General features: G+C 48.3%; 1 protein-coding gene across 1 annotated transcript in view; it reads right to left on the bottom strand.

The window, feature by feature from the left end:
- The window catches only part of dmrt1 (doublesex and mab-3 related transcription factor 1), a 64,969-nt gene that overhangs the window by 31,459 nt on the left and 10,446 nt on the right, over positions 1-23,064 (bottom strand). Inside the window, exons 3-4 of the mRNA XM_042320204.1 lie at positions 19,262-19,425; positions 16,094-16,373 (exon numbers count right to left, since the gene is read on the bottom strand). Coding sequence (XP_042176138.1) covers positions 16,094-16,373; positions 19,262-19,425 — 444 coding nt within the window. The remainder of the gene's footprint in view (positions 1-16,093; positions 16,374-19,261; positions 19,426-23,064) is intronic.

Raw genomic sequence — 23,064 nt, forward strand, 5'->3', positions numbered from 1 at the left:
AAAAATTATATTGATACATAGTTAGGTGCAACACATTATTGTTTGGTGGGTGCTAATCCATTATACTGACTCCCCAGGATCATGCAATCAGCAACGCGCCTTGGCATTGATCAACCAATGGTGTGTTAGATACCTACCGCATATGTTTGCTTGCATCATTTAATTTCTAATTATGGCAGATTTGGTCCTCCATAACACTGAGAGAACCCATACTAACAACAACTACTACTACCACCACTACTACAACCTCCATAACACTGAGAGAACCCATACTAACAACAACTACTACTACCACCACTACTACAACCTCCATAACACTGAGAGAACCCATACTAACAACAACTACTACTACCACCACTACTACAACCTCCATAACACTGAGAGAACCCATACTAACAACAACTACTACTACCACCACTACTACAACCTCCATAACACTGAGAGAACCCATACTAACAACAACTACTACTACCACCACTACTACAACCTCCATAACACTGAGAGAACCCATACTAACAACAACTACTACTACTAGTACCAACTACCACCACTATTACAACCACTACCAGAAACACTACTACTACCACTACCACTACAACTAATACTACTACTACTACTACCACCACTATTACTACCACTACCACCACTACTACTAATATTACAACCACCACTACTACAACTGCTTCTACCACTACCACTACTATAACCACCACCACTATTACTACCACTACCACCACTACTACAACTACTTCTACCACTACCACGACTACAACTACCACCACTATTACTACCACTACCACCACTACAACTACCACCACTACCACCACTACTACAACTACTACTACCACTACCACTACTACCACCACTACCACTACTACCACTACCACTACCACCACTATTACTACCACTACCACCACTATTACTACCACTACCACTACTACCACTACTACCACTATTACTACCACAACTACCACCACTACTACTACCACCACTACCACCACCACTACAACTACCACCATTACTACCACTACTACTACCACCACCACTATTACTACCACCCCCACTACTACCACTATTACGACCACCACCACTACTACTACCACCCCCACTACTACCACCACCACTACTACTACCAGCACTACTACCAGCACTACTACTACTACTACCAGCACTACTACCACTAACACCACTATTACAACCACTACTACCACTACCACCACTATTACTACCCCTACTACCACCACCACCACTATCACCACTAATACTACCACTACCACCACTATTACTACTACCACCAGGACTACCTGACATGATGACTCCTTGCTGTCCCCAGTCCACCTGACCGTGCTGCTGCTATACGACCATGCTGGTCATTTATTAACATTTGAACATCTTGGCCATGTTCTGTTATAATCTCCACCCGGCACAGCCAGAAGAGGACTGGCCACCCCACATAGCCTGGTTCCTCTCTAGGTTTCTTCCTAGGTTTTGGCCTTTCTAGGGAGTTTTTCCTAGCCACCGTGCTTCTACACCTGCATTGCTTGCTGTTTGGGGTTTTAGGCTGGGTTTCTGTACAGCACTTTGAGATATCAGCTGATGTATGAAGGGCTATATAAATAAATTTAATTTGATTTGATTTGATACTACCACAACTAACACCACCACCACCACTATTACTACCACAACTACTACTACTACTACCACCACTACCACCACCACTACTACTACCACCACCACTACTACTACCACTACTACTACCACCACTACCACCACCACTACTACTACCACCACTACCACCACCACCACTACTACCACTACCACTACCACTACTACCACCACCAACACTACCACTACCACCACCACCACTACTACTACCACTACTACTCCCACCACTACCACCACAACTACCACTACTACTACCACCACTACCACCACCACTACTACTACCACTACCACCACTACTACTACCACTACTACTACCACCACTACCACCACCACTAGTACTACCACTACTACTACCACCACCACCACTACTACTACCACCACCACTACTACTACCACTACTACTACCACTACTACCATCACCGCTACCACTACTACTCCCACCACTACCACCACCATTACCACTAATAGTACTACCACTACTACCACCACCACTACCACCACTACCACTACAACTAATAGTACTACCACTACTAAACTATTACTACCACTACTACCACCACTACCACCACTATTACTACCACCACTACTACCACCACCACTACTACCACCACCACCACCACTACTACTACCACCACCACCACTACCACCACTATTACTACCACTATTACTACCACGACTATCACAACCACCACTATTACTACTACCAAACAGCTTCTATCTCAAGGCCATCAGACTGTTAAACAGCCACCACTAACATTGAGTGGCTGCTGCCAACACACTGACTCAACTCCAGCCACTTTAATAATGGAAATTGATGGGAATTGATGTAAAATATATCACTAGCCACTTTAAACAATGCTACCTAATATAATGTTTACATACCCTACATTATTCATCTCATATGTATACATATATACTGTACTCTATGTCATCTACTGCATCTTTATGTAATACATATATCACTAGCCACTTTAACTATGCCACTTTGTTTACATACTCATCTCATATGTATATACTGTACTCGATACCATCTACTGCATCTTGCCTATACCGCTCTGTACCATCACTCATTCATATATCTTTATGTACATATTCTTTATCCCTTTACACTTGTGTGTATAAGGTAGTAATTTTGGAATTGTTAGTTAGATTACTTGTTGATTATTACTAGAAGCACAAGCATTTCGCTACCCTCGCATTAACATCTGCTAACCATGTGTATGTGACAAATACATTTGATTTGATACTACCACTACTACCAACTCTTTCACCACCACCACTACTTCCACCCCCACTACAACCAGCACCACTACTACCACTACCAGCACTACCACTACTACTACAGTACCTTGCGAAAGTATTCGGCCCCCTTGAACTTTGCGACCTTTTGCCACATTTCAGGCTTCAAACATAAAGATATAAAACTGTATTTTTTTGTGAAGAATCAACAACAAGTGGGACACAATCATGAAGTGGAATGACATTTATTGGATATTTCAAACTTTTTTAACAAATCAAAAACTGAAAAATTGGGCGTGCAAAATTATTCAGCCCCCTTAAGTTAATACTTTGTAGCGCCACCTTTTGCTGCGATTACAGCTGTAAGTCGCTTGGGGTATGTCTCTATCAGTTTTGCACATCGAGAGACTGACATTTTTTCCCATTCCTCCTTGCAAAACAGCTCGAGCTCAGTGAGGTTGGATGGAGAGCATTTGTGAACAGCCGTTTTCAGTTCTTTCCACAGATTCTCGATTGGATTCAGGTCTGGACTTTGACTTGGCCATTCTAACACCTGGATATGTTTATTTTTGAACCATTCCATTGTAGATTGTGCTTTATGTTTTGGATCATTGTCTTGTTGGAAGACAAATCTCCGTCCCAGTCTCAGGTCTTTTGCAGACTCCATCAGGTTTTCTTCCAGAATGGTCCTGTATTTGGCTCCATCCATCTTCCCATCAATTTTAACCATCTTCCCTGTCCCTGCTGAAGAAAAGCAGGCCCAAACCATGATGATGCCACCACCATGTTTGACAGTGGGGATGGTGTGTTCAGGGTGATGAGCTGTGTTGCTTTTACGCCAAACATAACGTTTTGCATTGTTGCCAAAAAGTTCAATTTTGGTTTCATCTGACCAGAGCACCTTCTTCCACATGTTTGGTGTGTCTCCCAAGTGGCTTGTGGCAAACTTTAAACAACACTTTTTATGGATATCTTTAAGAAATGGCTTTCTTCTTGCCACTCTTCCACAAAGGCCAGATTTGTGCAATATACGACTGATTGTTGTCCTATGGACAGAGTCTCCCACCTCAGCTGTAGATCTCTGCAGTTCATCCAGAGTGATCATGGGCCTCTTGGCTGCATCTCTGATCAGTCTTCTCCTTGTATGAGCTGAAAGTTTAGAGGGACGGCCAGGTCTTGGTAGATTTGCAGTGGTCTGATACTCCTTCCATTTCAATATTATCGCTTGCACAGTGCTCCTTGGGATGTTTAAAGCTTGGGAAATCTTTTTGTATCCAAATCCGGCTTTAAACTTCTTCACAACAGTATCTCGGACCTGCCTGGTGTGTTCCTTGTTCTTCATGATGCTCTTTGCGCTTTTAACGGACCTCTGAGACTATCACAGTGCAGGTGCATTTATACGGAGACTTGATTACACACAGGTGGATTGTATTTATCATCATTAGTCATTTAGGTCAACATTGGATCATTCAGAGATCCTCACTGAACTTCTGGAGAGAGTTTGCTTCACTGAAAGTAAAGGGGCTGAATAATTTTGCATGCCCAATCTTTCAGTTTTTGATTTGTTAAAAAAGTTTGAAATATCCAATAAATGTCGTTCCACTTCATGATTGTGTCCCACTTGTTGTTGATTCTTCACAAAAAAATACTGTTTTATATCTTTATGTTTGAAGCCTGAAATGTGGCAAAAGGTCGCAAAGTTCAAGGGGGCCGAATACTTTCGCAAGGCACTGTACCACCACCACTACCACTATTAATACCACTACAACTAATAGTACTACCACTACTACAACTATTACTACCACTACCACCACCACTATTACTACCACTACAACTAATAGTACTACCACTACTACAACTATTACTACCACTACTACAACTACTACGACTACAACCACCACTACCACTACCACTACCACCACCATTACTACTACCACCACTACCACCACTACTACCACTACCACCACTACAACTACCACGACTACAACCACCACTACCACTACCACTAGCACCACCATTACTACTACCACTACCACCACCATTACTACTACCACCACCACTACCACTACTACTACCACCACCACTACTACCACTATTACTACCATTGCTATCACTACCACCACTATTACTACCACCACTACTACTACTACTAACACCACAACAACTAATAGTACTACCATCACCACTACTACCACTACCACCACTATTACTACCACTACTTCCACTACCACTACTACCACTACCAGGTAAGGAAGGGCTGGGGGTGAGGTGAGGCAGGGGTGGGGGGGTGAGGTGAGGTAAGGCTGGGGGGTGAAGTGAGGCAGGGCTGGCGGGTGAGGCAGGGGGTGAGGTAAGGCAGGGCTGGGTTGGGGGGTGGGGCGAGGCAGGGCTGGGGGTGAGGTAAGTAAGGGCTGGGGGTGAGGTGAGGCAGGGCTGGGGGATAAGGTGTGAGGTGGGTGAGGAATGGCAGGGCGGGGGATAAGGTGTGAGGGGTGGGGTGAGGCTGGGGGTGAGGTAAAGCAGGGCTTGGGGGTGAGGTGAGGCTGGGCTGGGTGGTGGGGTGAGGCTGGGCTGGGGGGTGGGGTAAGGCTGGGCTGGGGGGTGAGGATGGGCTGGGGGGTGGGGTGGGGTGAGGTGAAGGAAGGCTGGGGTGGGGTGAGGTGAAGGAAGGCTGGGCTGGGGGGTGAGGTGAAGGAAGGCTGGGCTGGGGGGTGAGGCTGAGCTGGGGGGTGGGGTGAGGATGGGCTGGGGGTGGGGTGAGGTTGGGCTGGGGGTGGGGTGAGGCTGGGCTGGGGGGTGGGGTGAGGCTGGGCTGGAGGGGTGAGGTGAAGGAAGGCTGGGCTGGGGGGTGAGGTGAGGTGAGGTGAGGCTGGGCTTGGGGGTGGGGTGAGGTGAGGCTGGGCTGAGGTGAGGCTGGGCTGGGGGGTGAGGTGAGGCTTGGCTGGGGGTTGAGGTGAGGTGAGGCTGGGCTAGGGGGTGAGGTGAGGTGAGGCTGGGCTTGGGGGTGAGGTGAGGCTGGGCTGAGGTGAGGCTGGGCTGGTGAGAGGAGGCTGGGCTGGGCTGGGCTGGGGGGTGAGGTGAGGCTGGGCTGGGGGGTGAGGTGAGGGGAGACTGGGGGTGTGGGGTGAGGCTGGGGGTGAGGTGAAGCTGGGCTGGGTGAGGTGAGGCTGGGCTGGGGGGGGTGAGGTGAGGGTGGGCTGGGGGGTGGGGTGAGGATGGGCTGGGGGGTGGGGTGAGGATGGGCTGGGGGGTGGGGTGAGGCTGGGCTGGGCTGGGGGGTGGAGTGAGGCTGGGCTGGGGGGTGAGGTGAAGGAAGGCTGGGCTGGGGGGTGAGGTGAGGTGAGGCTGGGGGTTGAGGTGAGGTGAGGCTGGGCTAGGGGGTGAGGTGAGGTGAGGCTGGGCTGAGGCGGTGGGGTGGGGTGAGACTGGGCTGGGGGTGTGGGGTGAGGCTGGGCTGGGGGGTGAGGTGAGGCTGGGCTGGGTGAGGTGAGGCTGGGCTGGGGGGTGAGGTGAGTGTGGGGTGGGGGGTGGGGTGAGGATGGGCTGGGGGTGGGGTGAGGATGGGCTGGGGGGTGGGGTGAGGCTGGGCTGGGCTGGGGGGTGAGGTGAAGGAAGGCTGGGCTGGGGGGGGTGAGGTGAGGTGAGACTGGGGGGTTGAGGTGAGGTGAGGCTGGGCTGGGGGGTGGGGTGAGGCTGGGCTGGGGGGCTAGGGTGAGGTGAGGCTGGGCTGGGGGTGTGGGGTGAGACTGAGCTGGGCTGGGGGGTGAGATGAGGTGAGGCTGGGTAGGGTGAGGTGAGGCTGGGTAGGGTGAGGTGAGGCTGGGTAGGGTGAGATGAGGCTGGGTAGGGTGAGATGAGGCTGGGCTGGGTAGGGTGAGGTGAGGCTGGGCTGGGTAGGGTGAGGTGAGGCTGGGCTGGGTATGGTGAGGTGAGGCTGGGCTGGGTGAGGCTGGGTAGGGTGAGGTGAGGCTGGGTAGGGTGAGGTGAGGCTGGGCTGGGGGGTGAGGTGAGGCTGGGTAGGTGAGGTGAGGTGAGGCTGGGTAGGTGAGGTGAGGCTGGGCTGGGGCGGTGGGGTGAGGTGAGGCTGGGCTGGGGGGTGAGGTGAGGCTGGGCTGGGTGAGGTGAGGCTGGGCTGGGTGAGGCTGGGCTGAGGGGGTGGGGTGAGGCTGGGCTGGGGGCTAGGGTAAGGTGAGGCTGGGCTGGGGGTGTGGGGTGAGACTGGGCTGGGCTGGGTGAGGTGAGGCTGGGCTGGGGGTTGAGGTGAGGCTGGGCTGGGTGAGGCTGGGTTGGGGGGTGAGGTGAGGCTGGGCTGGGTGAGGTGAGGCTGGGTAGGGTGAGGTGAGGTGGGGCTGGTGCAGGGTGAGGGGTTAAGTTGGGTTTGACTGCAGCATCACCTCTTTTCCTGTCCATTGTATTTACGGCGCAGTGTGGCTGGGTTTTATGAAGAACACTGGGGCGGCCGGCCGCGGCCCCGCGTGACGGATGGAGAAAGGCGCATGACAAGTTTCATCTCTGGGGGGGGGAGAAAGGACAGCGTGGCATCCTGATCCTTATTTGGCTGCTTGGTATGTGTGTGTGTGTGTGTGTGTGTGTGTGTGTGTTTGGCCAACTAATGACCTGCTTTCTGCTGGGGAGTGCGGTGCTGCCGTCAGGGCTGGGAGAGAGCTGTCACACGGTGTTCCTCTTAATGTCCTCATGTCTCAATACACAAGGAAAGAAGCCAAAGATATTTACACAACATGACCAAAAGTATGAGGACACCTGCTCGTCCAACATCTCATTCCAAAGTCTTGGGCATTAATATAGAGTTGGTCCCCCCCTTGCGTCCATTCAGCCACAACAGCATTAGTGAGGTCAGGCACTGATGTTGGGCGATTAGGCCCGACTCGCAGTCGGAATTCCAATTCATCCCAAAGGTATTCGGTGAGGTTGAGGTCAGGGCTCTGTGCAGGCCAGTCAAGTTTTTCCACACCGATCTCGACCAACCAATTCTGTATGGACCTAGCATTGTGCACGGGGACATTGTCAGGCTGAAACAGGAAAGGGCCTTCCCCAAACTGTTTTCTACAAAGTTGGAAGCACAGAATCATCATTGTATTCTGTAGCATTATGTTCCTTTACTGGAACTAAGGGGCCCGAACCACAAAAACACAGCCCCAGACCCTTATTCCTCCTCCACCAAACTTTACAGTTGGCACTATATGCTTTCGGGCTGGTAGTGTTCTCCTGGCATCCACTAAACACAGTTTCGTAATCGGACTGCCAGATGGTGAAGCGTGATTCATCACTTTCCACTGCTCCAGACTCAAATGGTTTACACCACTCCAGCCGACGCTTGGCATTGAACATGGTGATCTTAGGCTTGTGTGCAGCCGCTCGGCCATGGAAACCCATTTCATGAAGCTCCCGATGAACAGTTCTTGTGCTGACGTTGCTTCCAGAGGCAGTTTGGAACTCGGTAGTGAGTGTTGCAACCAGGACAGACAATGTTTTTGCGCTTTGAGCTTCAGCACTCGGCGGTCCCGTTCTGTGAGCTTGCGTGGCCTACCACTTTGGGGCTGAGCCGTCCTATACGTTTCCACCATAACAGCACTTACAGTTGACCGGGGCAGCTCTAGCAGGGTAGACATTTGATGAACTGACTTGTTGGAAAAGTGGCATCCTATGACGGTGCCACGTTGAAAGTCACTGAGCTCTTCAGTAAGGACCATTCTTCTGCAAATGTTTGTCAATGGAGATTGCATGGCGGTGTGCTCCATTTTATACATCTGTCAGCAACGGGTGTGGTTGAATTAGCCAAATGCACTAATTTGAAGGGGTGTCCACATTCTTGTTTATATATAGTGTATATTTTGATATCAAATTATAACATGACATTATAAAAAGACAGACTCTTCTTCTGTGTCTAGAACACTGACGTGTCTTTCTTCAACTGAACATAATGACCACATTATTCTCATTCAACAAGACTAGCATCTTCATTCTAATATCGACCCAGTCTCTCCCCCCAGTGAGTCCCTTGGCCAGCTAGGTGGAATGTCAAGGACAGGGTCAGAGGAGTGCCGGTCCGGTGGAGGCATTGTGTTCTGGGGGTTAGGTACAGCACAAAACAACGTCAACGGCACAGAGCCCGCCTGGGAACCGGCAGAGGGGAGGCAAGGATCTGGCACTAGCTGTGCTGCCGGTATCTGGTAGTGACAGACATAGTGGCCTGTTGGTGTGGTGCCACAGGGGAGAGAGGAGGAGGAGGAGGAGACGAGGAGGAGGAGAGAAGAAGTCGGAGAGGAGAAGGAAGAGGAGAGAGGAAGAAAAGGAGGAGAGGAAGAGGAGGAGAGAGGAAGAGAAGGAGGAGATAGGAAGAGAGGCAGAGAGGAAGAGAAGGAGGAGATAGGAAGAGAGGCAGAGAGAGGAGGAGGAGAGAGGAAAAGAAGGAGGAGGAGGAGAGAGGAAGAGGAGGAGGAGGAGGAGAGGAAGAGAAGGAGGAGATGGAGGAAGAGGAGAAGGAGGAGGGGAGAGGAAGAGGAGAGAGGAAGAGGAAGAGAAGGAGGAGAAGGGAGGAAGAGGAGAGAGGAGGAGGAGGAGAGAGGAAAGAGAGGAATTGAGGAAGAGAAGGAGAGAAGAAGATAAGGAGAGAGGAAGAGAAGGAGGAGGAGAGTGGAAGAGGAGAGAGGAAGAGGAGAGGAAGAGAAGGAGGAGATGGAGGAAGAGGAGAAGGAGGAGGGGAGAGGAACAGGAGGGAGGAAGAGGAGAGGAAGAGGAAGAGAAGGAGGAAGAGGAGAAGGAGGAGGAGGAGAGAGGAAGAGGAGAGAGAAGGAGAAAGAGGAGGAAGTGGAGAGAAGAGGAGGAGAGGCAGAGAAGGAGAAAGTGGAGAGGAAGAGAAGGAGAAGAAGTAGGAGGAAGGAGAGAGGAGGAGTAAGAGGAGAGAGGAGGAGGAAGAGGAGAGAGGAAGAGGAGAGAGGAAGAGGAGAGAGGAAGAGAAGGATGAAGAAGAGAAAGGAAGAGAAAGAGGAGAAGGAGGAGGAAGAGGAGAGGAAGAGAAGGATGAAGAGGAGAAAGGAAGAGAAGGAGGAGGAAGAGAGGAAGAGAAGGAGGAGGCGTGAGGAAGAGGAGAGAGGAAGAGGAGGATAGGAAGAGAGGAAGAGAGGAGAGGAAGAGAAGGAGGAGGAGAGACGAAGAGGAGAGAGGAGAATGAAAAGGAGAAGAGAGGAAGAGGAGGATAGAGGAAGAGGAGAGAGAAGGAGAAAGGGGATAGAGGAGGAAGAGGAGAGAGGAGAGGAGAGAGAGGAAGAGAAGGATGAAGAGGATAAAGGAAGAGAAGGAGGAGGAAGAGGAGAGAGGAGGAGGAAGAGGAGAGAGGAGGAGGAATAGGAGAGACAAAGAGAAGGATGAAGAGGAGAGAGGAAAAGGGAGAGGAGGTGAGGTGAAAGAGAAGAGAGAAAGAGAGGAAGAGGAGAGAGGAAGAGAAAGAGAAGGAAGATGAGAGAGGAAGAGAAGAGAGGAAAGAGGAGAGAGGAAGAGAGGAAGAGGAGAGAGGAAGAGTAGAGAGGAAGAAGTTTTCTAACCCTGTTTAGATAACCAGGCCGACTGACTGTGCAGGACTGTACAAGGTCAATGTGCCAAACTGTACCTCCTTACTGCAAACAGACAAGATCCAAAACAACTGGAAGGTCTTGTGATTATTATACTAGAAATACAACACAACTAAGAACCACCATATCCATGTACAACACACAGAGTAAGGAAGAGCTGCCACCCCCATACATGTTTCATGCTGTTCGACCTGTCCCAAAATCAATTAATGTAATTGGTTCAGAGTTTGTTTTGATATTTTAACCTGCGTGTCGTGATCGCGTTTGGTGTGGGGGGATAAAATACATTTATGCACGATAGCGCACGATGGTGCACGCGCGCAGCCGGTTTGGGTTCCGTGTAAGGCAGCAGATCTGTGGTCAAGAACGCAGAGTTCATCTCAGCCTATACTGCTCTTCATTCCCTTGACTTTTTGGCCCTGATAAAGACATGAATTAAGCCAGAGAACACTGCTACTCCAGCTGCTTTCTCTTCGTCTTCTCCTACCTGTCCATCTCCTCTTCTACCTGTCCATCTCCTCTCCAACCTGTCCATCTCCTCTCCTACCTGTCCATCTCCTCTCCTACCTGTCCATCTCCTCTTCTACCTGTCCATCTCCTCTCCAACCTGTCCATCTCCTCTCCTACCTGTCCATCTCCTCTCCTACCTGTCCATCTCCTCTCCAACCTGTCCATCTCCTCTCCTACCTGTCCATCTCTTCTCTTACCTGTCCATCTCCTCTTCTACCTGTCCATCTCCTCTCCTACCTGTCCATCTCCTCTCCAACCTGTCCATCTCCTCTCCTACCTGTCCATCTCCTCTCCTACCTGTCCATCTCCTCTTCTACCTGTCCATCTCCTCTTCTACCTGTCCATCTCCTCTTCTACCTGTCCATCTCCTCTCTTACCTGTCCATCACCTCTCCTACCTGTCCATCGCCTCCTACCTGTCCCATCTCCTCTTCTACCTGGCCATCTCCTCTCCTACCTGTCCATCTCCTCTCCAACCTGTCCATCTCCTCTCCTACCTGTCCATCTCCTCTCCTACCTGTCCATCTCCTCTTCTACCTGTCCATCTCCTCTTCTACCTGTCCATCTCCTCTTCTACCTGTCCATCTCCTCTCTTACCTGTCCATCACCTCTCCTACCTGTCCATCGCCTCCTACCTGTCCCATCTCCTCTTCTACCTGGCCATCTCCTCTCCTACCTGGCCATCTCCTCTCCTACCTGGCCATCTCCTCTCCTACCTGGCCATCTCCTCTCCTACCTGGCCAGCTCCTGTCCTCTTCTGACTGGCTGACCGGCTGTCTGACTGACTGGCTGATCTGCTGGCTGTCTGACCGGCTGTCTGATTGACTGGCTGTCTGACTGGCTGGTTCTCTGGCTGTCTGACTGACTGGCTAGCTGTCCGACTGACTTACTGACTGACTGGCTAACTATTACCATGTTACTTACTACCTGTCAGGTAAACATTTGTCATACTAGGCTATTACTAGGAGTGAATGTCTATATGATTAAGTGGTAACAAACTATTTGATTAAGTGGTAACTAATTATTTGATTAATTGGTAACTAATTATTTGATTAATTGGTAACTAACTATTTGATTAAGTGGTAACTCATTATTTGATTAAGTGGTAACTAATTATTTGATTAATTGGTAACTAATTATTTGATTAAGTGGTAACTAATTATTTGATTAATTGGTAACTAATTATTTGATTAATTGGTAACTAATTATTTGATTAATTGGTAACTAATTATTTGATTAAGTGGTAACTAATTATTTGATTAAGTGGTAACTAATTATTTGATTAAGTGGTAACTAATTATTTGATTAATTGGTAACTAATTATTTGATTAAGTGGTAACTAATTATTTGATTAATTGGTAACTATTTAACTCTGTAATAAAACAAATGTTTTGTTTTTTGTACCAGGCAAGTCAGTTAAGAACAAATTCTTATTTTCAATGACGCCTAGGAACAGTGGTTTAACTGCCTGTTCAGGGGCAGAACGACAGATTTGTACCTTGTCAGCTCGGGGGTTTGAACTTGCAACCTTCCGGTTACTAGTCCAAAGCTCTAACCACTAGGCTACCCTGCCGCCCCCAATATGATATCTAACAGAGGTATAAACAAGAACCTAGAAGCCCACTGGAGAAGACAAAACAAAAACAAACTGTGGACCACCCATATTTGGCTAAATCTGAATAACCTAGAAATATCTGCGTGACTACATCGGCATGACAGTATCTGGCTATATCTGGAGGGCTAAATCTGACTAACCTAGCAATATCTGCATTACAGTATCTACATTACTATATCTACATTACTATATCTGGAGGGCTAAATCTGACTAACCTAGCAATATCTGCATTACAGTATCTACATTACTATATCTACATTACTATATCTGGAGGGCTAAATCTGACTAACCTAGCAATATCTGCATTACAGTATGTACATTACTATATCTACATTACTATATCTGGAGGGCTAAATCTGACTAACCTAGCAATATCTGCATTACAATATCTGCATTACAATATCTACATTACTATATCTGGAGGGCTAAATCTGACTAACCTAGCAATATCTACATTACTATATCTGGAGGGCTAAATCTGACTAACCTAGCAATATCTACATTACGATATCTACATTACTATATCTGGAGGGCCAAATCTGACTGACCTAGCAATATCTACATTACAATATCTACATTACTATATCTGGAGGGCTAAATCTGACTGACCTAGCAATATCTACATTACTATATCTACATTACTATATCTGGAGGGCTAAATCTGACTAACCTAGCAATATCTACATTACAATATCTACATTACAATATCTGGAGGGCTAAATCTGACTAACCTAGCAATATCTACATTACAATATCTACATTACAATATCTGGAGGGCTAAATCTGACTAATATTAGCAATATCTATTACTATATCTGGACATAGCAATATCCACATTACTATATCTACAATATCTACATTACAATATCTAAATCTGACTGACCTAGCAATATCTACATTACAATATCTACATTACAATATCTGGAGGGCTAAATCTGACTGACCTAGCAATATCTACATTACAATATCTACATTACTATATCTGGATGGCCAAATCTGACTGACCTAGCAATATCTACATTACAATATCTACATTACTATATCTGGAGGGCTAAATCTGACTGACCTAGCAATATCTACATTACTATATCTACATTACTATATCTGGAGGGCTAAATCTGACTAACCTAGCAATATCCACATTACTATATCTACATTACTATATCTGGAGGGCTAAATCTGACTAACCTAGCAATATCCACATTACTATATCTACATTACTATATCTGGAGGGCTAAATCTGACTAACCTAGCAATATCTACATTACTATATCTACATTACTATATCTGGAGGGCTAAATCTGACTAACCTAGCAATATCTGGATTACAATATCTACATTACAATATCTAAATTACAATATCTACATTACTATATCTGGAGGGCTAAATCTGACTACCCTAGCAATATCTACATTACTATATCAACATTACTATATCTGGAGGGCTAAATCTGACTGACCTAGCAATATCTACATTACAATATCTGCATTACAATATCTACATTACAATATCTGCATTACAATATCTGGAGGGCTAAATCTGACTAACCTAGCAATATCTACATTACTATATCTGGAGGGCTAAATCTGACTAACCTAGCAATATCTGCATTACAATATCTGGAGGGCTAAATCTGACTAACCTAGCAATATCTACATTACTATATCTACATTACTATATCTGGAGGGCTAAATCTGACTAACCTAGCAATATCTGCATTATAATATCTACATTACTATATCTACATTACTATATCTGGAGGGCTAAATCTGACTAACCTAGCAATATCTACATTACTATATCTACATTACTATATCTACATTACTATATCTGGAGGGCTAAATCTGACTGACCTAGCAATATCTACATTACAATATCTGCATTACAATATCTGCATTACAATATCTGCATTACCACTACCACCATGTACTTACCCCCATACTCTCCGTTCCTTAACCCAATTTAGGATTTTTTTCACCAAATGGAGGTGGAAGGTATATGATAGGCGCCCTCACGAACAAGCCGCCCTTCTCCAGGCCATGGATGACGCATGCAATGACATCACGGCAGACCAGTGTCAGGCCTGGATTCACCCGAAGATTCTTCCCAAGATGTTTGGCCAATGAAAACATCCATTGTGATGTGGATGAGAACCTGTGGCCAACTCCACAAGACAGGGTTGATGGAAATATAAAAGTACAGTAATCCATCCTTTGTTTTGCTTTTTACAGTAAGGTGAGGAACACTGCAGTGATGTTTTACAGTAAGGTGAGGAACACTGCAGTGATGTTTTACAGTAAGGTGAGGAACACTGCAGTGATGTTTTACAGTAAGGTGAGGAACACTGCAGTGATGTTTTACAGTAAGGTGAGGAACACTGCAGTGATGTTTTACAGTAAGGTGAGGAACACTGCAGTGATGTTTTACAGTAAGGTGAGGAACACTGCAGTGATGTTTTACAGTAAGGTGAGGAACACTGCAGTGATGTTTTACAGTAAGGTGAGGAACACTGCAGTGATGTTTTACAGTAAGGTGAGGAACACTGCAGTGATGTTTTACAGTAAGGTGAGGAACACTGCAGTGATGTTTTACAGTAAGGTGAGGAACACTGCAGTGATGTTTTACAGTAAGGTGAGGAACACTGCAGTGATGTTTTACAGTAAGGTGAGGAACACTGCAGTTGACCTTCAACTGTATTTTTTTTCTTTTTTGTAGCTAATTATTTTTGCTTTGATTCAAAGAAACCTATGTTGTGATTTTATTGTATTTCATCAATACATTTCAGATTTTGTTCCATGATTCCACTGTGTCTGTAGTATTCTCTCTACTAGTCCTTTTACAGTGATGTATTTACGTGTAGTACCATAATGAAACATGTATCACATATTTTGTACTACAATATTTCATGATTTTACAAACAACTACACAGTGAAACTATCGGTATAGTGTGTGTGGGTGATCTAAATGAATGTTCCAATGGTATTTCATGATAAATGAGTTATTTGAACCAATGATTCTGTAAGTGCAGGGTTCTTTAAAGATATGAATACACACTGCAATGTTTTGAACAGTGGACAGCCTGTGTTACAAGTGATGACCGTTTTGAGTTTTGTGTCTAGAGTTTTGTAAAATGACCACAAGGTTCTGAAATTAGTGCCAACGTGATTGTAAACAACTGTAGGATGACGAGTAGGACTAACAGTACAAATGGCCATAATAAAACTTGGACTTTTGACGTTATTTTTATAAGTTTTGCAGAGCCTTTGTCGTGCAGTGTGGACCTCCCCGGATGAACCCAGCCCCTCTCTGGATTCAGTGGGAATGTAAGTGTGTGTATGTATCTGTGTGTGTGTATAGTATGTGTGTGTGTGTGTGTGTGTGTGTGTGTGTGTGTGTGTGTGTGTGTGTGTGTGTGTGTGTGTGTGTGTGTGTGTGTGTGTGTGTGCGCGCGTGCGCATATGTGTGTATTACTCACAGGTCTGCTTGGTGTCATGGCAGGTGTTGTCCTCCAGAGAGAAGATGGGGGGAACACAGGCTGCCGTGGTCCCCAGTCCCTGGCCCAATCCCTGGCCCAGCACCTGGCCCAGACCCTGGCCCAACCCCTGGCCAAGACCCTGGCCCAGCACCTGGCCCAGACCCTGGCCCAATCCCTGGCCTAGCCCCTGGCTGAGGTAGGAGGCAGAGGAATAGTAGGAATGCATCCGGTACTGAGGAGACACGTTGTGGCTGGATAGACGACTCTCGCCGTTCGGCATCTGTTTCAGACGATAACACACACACACACAGACAGGTGGGGAGAAAATTATTGTCTTTCTCAATTTCAAAATTATATTTAAACAGAGCTTTAAACAGAGCTCACAAGTCCTCTCTCAGCTTAAAGGAAGTTAAATGATATTTAAACAGAGCTTTAAACAGAGCTCACGTCCTCCCTCAGCTTAAAGGAAGTTAAAGGTTAAACAATGCATCAGGCATGTTTACGGGGCCTAGTGGTTAGAGTGTTTGGACTAGTAGCCAAAAGATTGCAAGATCGAATCCCAGAGCTGACAAAGCCTGAACAAGGCAGTTAACCCACTGTTCCTAGGCCGTTGTCAAAAATAAGAATTTGTTCTTAACTGACTTGCCTGGTGTTACTGTCCTTGAAGGTGTTTTACACTCTGTTATCAGAGACAATATAGGAATCATGAAGGTGTTTTACACATTCACTTTGCTGACGTTGAATGCTGCAGTACGGGGCTCTCAGCATGGTACAGATTTCTCCATTAGTCCAGGGTTTTTGGTTGGAGAATGTCCAGATTTTTTGATGAATCTTGTGATTGATGATGTGTATTCCTCAATGTTAGAGAATGAATCGTGGTTAATCGTGGTTAGATGAGTCCTATATATATTGCAATCAGTATTCTCCAAATCGTCCTGGAACACTGAGTCTGCTCCCTCCGTCCAGTGTCTCACTATTCTCCCCGTTGGTGGCTCCCTCCCTCTGTCCAGTGTCTCACTATTCTCCCCGTTGGTGGCTCCCTCCCTCTGTCCAGTGTCTCACTATTCTCCCTGTTGGTGGCTCCCTCCCTCTGTCCAGTGTCTCACTATTCTCCCCGTTGGTGGCTCCCTCCCTCTGTCCAGTGTCTCACTATTCTCCCCGTTGGTGGCTCCCTCCCTCTGTCCAGTGTCTCACTATTCTCCCCGTTGGTGGCTCCCTCCCTCTGTCCAGTGTCTCACTATTCTTCCCGTTGGTGGCTCCCTCCCTCCGTCCAGTGTCTCACTATTCTCCCCGTTGGTGGCTCCCTCCCTCTGTCCAGTGTCTCACTATTCTCCCCGTTGGTGGCTCCCTCCCTCTGTCCAGTGTCTCACTATTCTCCCGTTGGTGGCTCCCTCCCTTTGTCCAGTGTCTCACTATTCTCCCCGTTGGTGGCTCCCTCCCGCTGTCCAGTGTCTCACTATTCTCCCCGTTGGTGGCTCCCTCCCTCTGTCCAGTGTCTCACTATTCTCCCCGTTGGTGGCTCCCTCCCTCTGTCCAGTGTCTCACTATTCTCCCCGTTGGTGGCTCCCTCCCTCTGTCCAGTGTCTCACTATTCTCCCCGTTGGTGGCTCCCTCCCTCTGTCCAGTGTCTCACTATTCTCCCTGTTGGTGGCTCCCTCCCTCTGTCCAGTGTCTCACTATTCTCCCCGTTGGTGGCTCCCTCCCTCTGTCCAGTGTCTCACTATTCTCCCTGTTGGTGGCTCCCTCACTCTGTCCAGTGTCTCACTATTCTCCCCGTTGGTGGCTCCCTCCCTCTGTCCAGTGTCTCACTATTCTTCCCGTTGGTGGCTCCCTCCCTCTGTCCAGTGTCTCACTATTCTCCCCGTTGGTGGCTCCCTCCCTCTGTCCAGTGTCTCACTATTCTCCCCGTTGGTGGCTCCCTCCCTCTGTCCAGTGTCTCACTATTCTCCCCGTTGGTGGCTCCCTCCCTCTGTCCAGTGTCTCACTATTCTCCCCGTTGGTGGCTCCCTCCCTCTGTCCAGTGTCTCACTATTCTCCCTGTTGGTGGCTCCCTCACTCTGTCCAGTGTCTCACTATTCTCCCCGTTGGTGGCTCCCTCCCTCTGTCCAGTGTCTCACTATTCTCCCCGTTGGTGGCTCCCTCCCTCTGTCCAGTGTCTCACTATTCTCCCCGTTGGTGGCTCCCTCCCTCTGTCCAGTGTCTCACTATTCTCCCCATTGGTGGCTCCTTCGTTGGTGACTCCCAGTATTGCTGGTAGTTGTACAAGTTGCTATAGTAGGCTGCAGAGTTAAGGTAGGTAGGGTAGGGTTAAGGGTAGGTAGGGTAGGATTTATGTAGGGTAAGGTTAAGTGTAGGTAGGGTAGGGTAGGATTTAGATTATGTAGGGTTAAGGGTGGGCAGGGTAGGGTTATGGGTAGGTAAGTTAGGATTTAGGTAGGGTAGGGTTAAGGGTAGGTAGGGTAAGATTTAGGTAGGGTAGGGTTGGGTTAAGGTAGGGTTATGGGTAGGGTTAAGGTAGGGTAGGGTTAAAGTAGGGTTGGGTTAAGGAAGGGTAGGGTTAAGATAGGGTTAAGGTAGGGTAGGGTTAAGGTAGGTTAGGGTTAAGGTAGGACAGGGTAGAGTTAAGGTAGGTTAGGGTTAAGGTAGGTTAGGGTTAAGGTAAGACAGGGTAAGGTTAAGGTAGGGTAGGGTTAAGGTAGGGTAGGGTTTACGTAGGGTAGGATTAAGGTAGGTTAGGGTTAAGGTAGGTTAGGGTTAAGGTAGCGTAGGGTTAAGGTAGGGTAGGGTTAAGAGTAGGGTATGGTTAAGGTAGGGTGGGTAGGGAAGGAGAGGGTTAAGGTAGGGTAAGGTAGAGTATGGTTAAGGGTAGGGTTAGGGTTAAGGGTAGGATAGGGTTAAGGGTAGGGTTAAGTATAGGAGAGGGTTAAGGTACGGCAGGGTTAAGGTAGGATAGGGTTAAGGTAAGGTAGGGTAGGGTTAAGGGTAGGGTTAAGGTAGGGTAGGAATAAGGGTATGGTTAAGGGTAGGGTTAAGGTAGAGTATGGTTAAGGGTAAGGTTAAGGGTAGGGTTAAGGTTAGGGTTAAGGGTAGGATAGCGGTAAGGTAGGGTTCAGGTAGAGTATAGTTAAGAGAAGGGTTAAGGTAGGGTAGGGTTACAGAGAGGTCTACCTGGTATTGTTGGTAGTTGTACAGGTTACTGTAGTAGGCTGTAGGGTAGCGTGACGGCTGGTAGAAGTTGTAGTAGGAGGTGTCCACCAGGAGGTCAGCTGTTCCGTCAGTAGACTGCCCCCTACTGAACGCTGTGGGGCTGGACGCCAGGCCAGAACGACTACCTACAAGGGATTGAGGACAGGGATAGAGGTCAGGCAGGGCCAGGTATACTGTCCCTCAGACCAGACCGACTCCCTGCAGGGACAGAGGAACAGGGTTAGGGTTAGAGGTCAGACAGGGCCAGGTATACTGTCCCTCAGACCAGACCGACTCCCTGCAGGGACAGAGGAACAGGGTTAAGGTTAGAGGTCAGGCAGGGCCAGGTATACTGTCCCTCAGACCAGACCGACTCCCTGCAGGGACAGAGGAACAGGGTTAGAGGTCAGACAGGGCCAGGTATACTGTCCCTCAGACCAGACCGACTCCCTGCAGGGACAGAGGAACAGGGTTAGGGTTAGAGGTCAGGCAGGGCCAGGTATATTGTCCCTCAGACCAGACCGACTCCCTGCAGGGACAGAGGAACAGGGTTAGGGTTAGAGGTCAGACAGGGCCAGGTATACTGTCCCTCAGACCAGACCGACTCCCTGCAGGGACAGAGGAACAGGGTTAGGGTTAGAGGTCAGGCAGGGCCAGGTATACTGTCCCTCAGACCAGACCGACTCCCTGCAGGGACAGAGGAACAGGGTTAGGGTTAGAGGTCAGACAGGGCCAGGTATACTGTCCCTCAGACCAGACCAACTCCCTGCAGGGACAGAGGAACAGGGTTAGGGTTAGAGGTCAGACAGGGCCAGGTATACTGTCCCTCAGACCAGACCGACTCCCTGCAGGAACAGAGGAACAGGGTTAGGGTTAGAGGTCAGACAGGGCCAGGTATACTGTCCCTCAGACCAGACCGACTCCCTGCAGGGACAGAGGAACAGGGTTAGGGTTAGAGGTCAGACAGGGCCAGGTATACTGTCCCTCAGACCAGACTGACTCCCTGCAGGGACAGAGGAACAGGGTTAGGGTTAGAGGTCAGACAGGGCCAGGTATACTGTCCCTCAGACCAGACCGACTCCCTGCAGGGACAGAGGAACAGGGTTAGGGATAGAGGTCAGGCAGGGCCAGGTATACTGTCCCTCAGACCAGACCGACTCCCTGCAGGGACAGAGGAACAGGGTTAGGGTTAGAGGTCAGACAGGGCCAGGTATACTGTCCCTCAGACCAGACCGACTCCCTGCAGGGACAGAGGAACAGGGTTAGGGTTAGAGGTCAGACAGGGCCAGGTATACTGTCCCTCAGACCAGACCGACTCCCTGCAGGGACAGAGGAACAGGGTTAGGGTTAGAGGTCAGACAGGGCCAGGTATACTGTCCCTCAGACCAGACCGACTCCCTGCAGGGACAGAGGAACAGGGTTAGGGTTAGAGGTCAGACAGGGCCAGGTATACTGTCCCTCAGACCAGACCGACTCCCTGCAGGGACAGAGGAACAGGGTTAGGGTTAGAGGTCAGGCAGGGCCAGGTATACTGTCCCTCAGACCAGACTGACCCCCTGCAGGGACAGAGGAACAGGGTTAGGGTTAGAGGTCAGACAGGGCCAGGTATACTGTCCCTCAGACCAGACCGACTCCCTGCAGGGACAGAGGAACAGGGTTAGGGTTAGAGGTCAGACAGGGCCAGGTATACTGTCCCTCAGACCAGACCGACTCCCTGCAGGGACAGAGGAACAGGGTTAGGGTTAGAGGTCAGACAGGGCCAGGTATACTGTCCCTCAGACCAGACCGACTCCCTGCAGGGACAGAGGAACAGGGTTAGGGTTAGAGGTCAGACAGGGCCAGGTATACTGTCCCTCAGACCAGACCGACTCCCTGCAGGGACAGAGGAACAGGGTTAGGGTTAGAGGTCAGACAGGGCCAGGTATACTGTCCCTCAGACCAGACCGACTCCCTGCAGGGACAGAGGAACAGGGTTAGGGTTAGAGGTCAGACAGGGCCAGGTATACTGTCCCTCAGACCAGACCGACTCCCTGCAGGGACAGAGGAACAGGGTTAGGGTTAGAGGTCAGACAGGGCCAGGTATACTGTCCCTCAGACCAGACCGACTCCCTGCAGGGACAGAGGAACAGGGTTAGGGTTAGAGGTCAGACAGGGCCAGGTATACTGTCCCTCAGACCAGACCGACTCCCTGCAGGGACAGAGGAACAGGGTTAGGGTTAGAGGTCAGACAGGGCCAGGTATACTGTCCCTCAGACCAGACCGACTCCCTGCAGGGACAGAGGAACAGGGTTAGAGGTCAGACAGGAGAGAGATTAAAAAGACATTCACTCTGCTCCCACTGCTCTCCATCTGTACACATGCTGAAATTATGGACTTAAAAATCCTCCCGCCAGTGTACTGCCACCCCCAGTGTACTGCCACCCCCAGTGTACTGCCACCCCCAGTGTACTGCCACCCCCAGTGTACTGCCACCCCCAGTGTACTGCCACCCCCAGTGTACTGCCACCCCCAGTGTACTGCCACCCCCAGTGTACTGCCACCCCCAGTACACTACACTGATACCAACTCTGCCAGTTCCAAGAGAGCTCACAAGGTTGGAAACTAATTGCAAAAATCTTGTTACTTATTATATTACTTTCTCAGCTACAGTATACATATCTCGCCGGCATATTACATAATTATTGCAGTAGCATTTTTGGACTCATGTTGTAATGTGCTTGAACAGGAAAGTGGCGTAGCGGTCCATCGTGAGGAAATTTTAATATAATATAATATAACTCTATGGCAGAACCCAAGGGTCAAAATATTCAAGCTCTAACCTTAGAATTGGGGATGACGTGCTGTCCCATTATTATTTATTTTCTTGATTTTACCAGGCAAGTCAGTTAAGAACAAATTCTTATTTTCAATGACGGCCTAGGAACAGTGGGTCCCTGTTCAGGGGCAGAACAACAGATTTGTACCTTGTCAGCTCAGGGGTTTGAACTTGCAACCTTCCAGTTACTAGTCCAACGCTCTAACCACTAGGCTACCCTGCCGCCCCATGAGTGACAGAAAACTGAGCCAATCAGGCGCAACACTGTATTTTCTGCTGGCTGCCCCACCACCACAGAAAGCACTGAACTGGGCTAAAACACCTGCATTTTGGAGCTGCTTTACTCAAGAAAACAAAAGAGAGACCATGTTTGTATGCAGCTTTATTAACTCAATTACATTTGATTTTTTTTACATTGTTTGCAAACTGATATGTGACACATATTAATGCCAAAATAACAAGCACAACAGGCAAGCCCCCCTGAAAACAAAGTGTATTATTATTTGTATTATATTTGTGTACCTAAAAGTGTGGGGCTCTGCCCTGAATGACGGGTCGCCACTGCATACAACTCACACAAAAACAACGTTATCAATGGATGAAACAACAGGAGCTGCATTAAGGCATATTTACCATATCAACAACTAACCTACCTCAAGGAGCTGCATTAAGGCATATTTACCATATCAACAACTAACCTACCTCAAGGAGCTGCATTAAGGCATATTTACCATATCAACAACTAACCTACCTCAAGGACCTGCATTAAGGCATATTTACCATATCAACAACTAACCTACCTCAAGGAGCTGCATTAAGGCATATTTACCATATCAACAACTAACCTACCTCAAGGAGCTGCATTAAGGCATATTTACCATGTCAACAACTGTCCTCATCATGTGTTGGGATATCTGGAGTCAACAAAGACACATTTGTCTCAAGCTTCTGCCAGATTCAGCTCTGTGGT

This window comes from Oncorhynchus tshawytscha, linkage group LG04, assembly GCF_018296145.1.
Source record: "Oncorhynchus tshawytscha isolate Ot180627B linkage group LG04, Otsh_v2.0, whole genome shotgun sequence".
Lineage (NCBI taxonomy): Eukaryota > Metazoa > Chordata > Actinopteri > Salmoniformes > Salmonidae > Oncorhynchus > Oncorhynchus tshawytscha.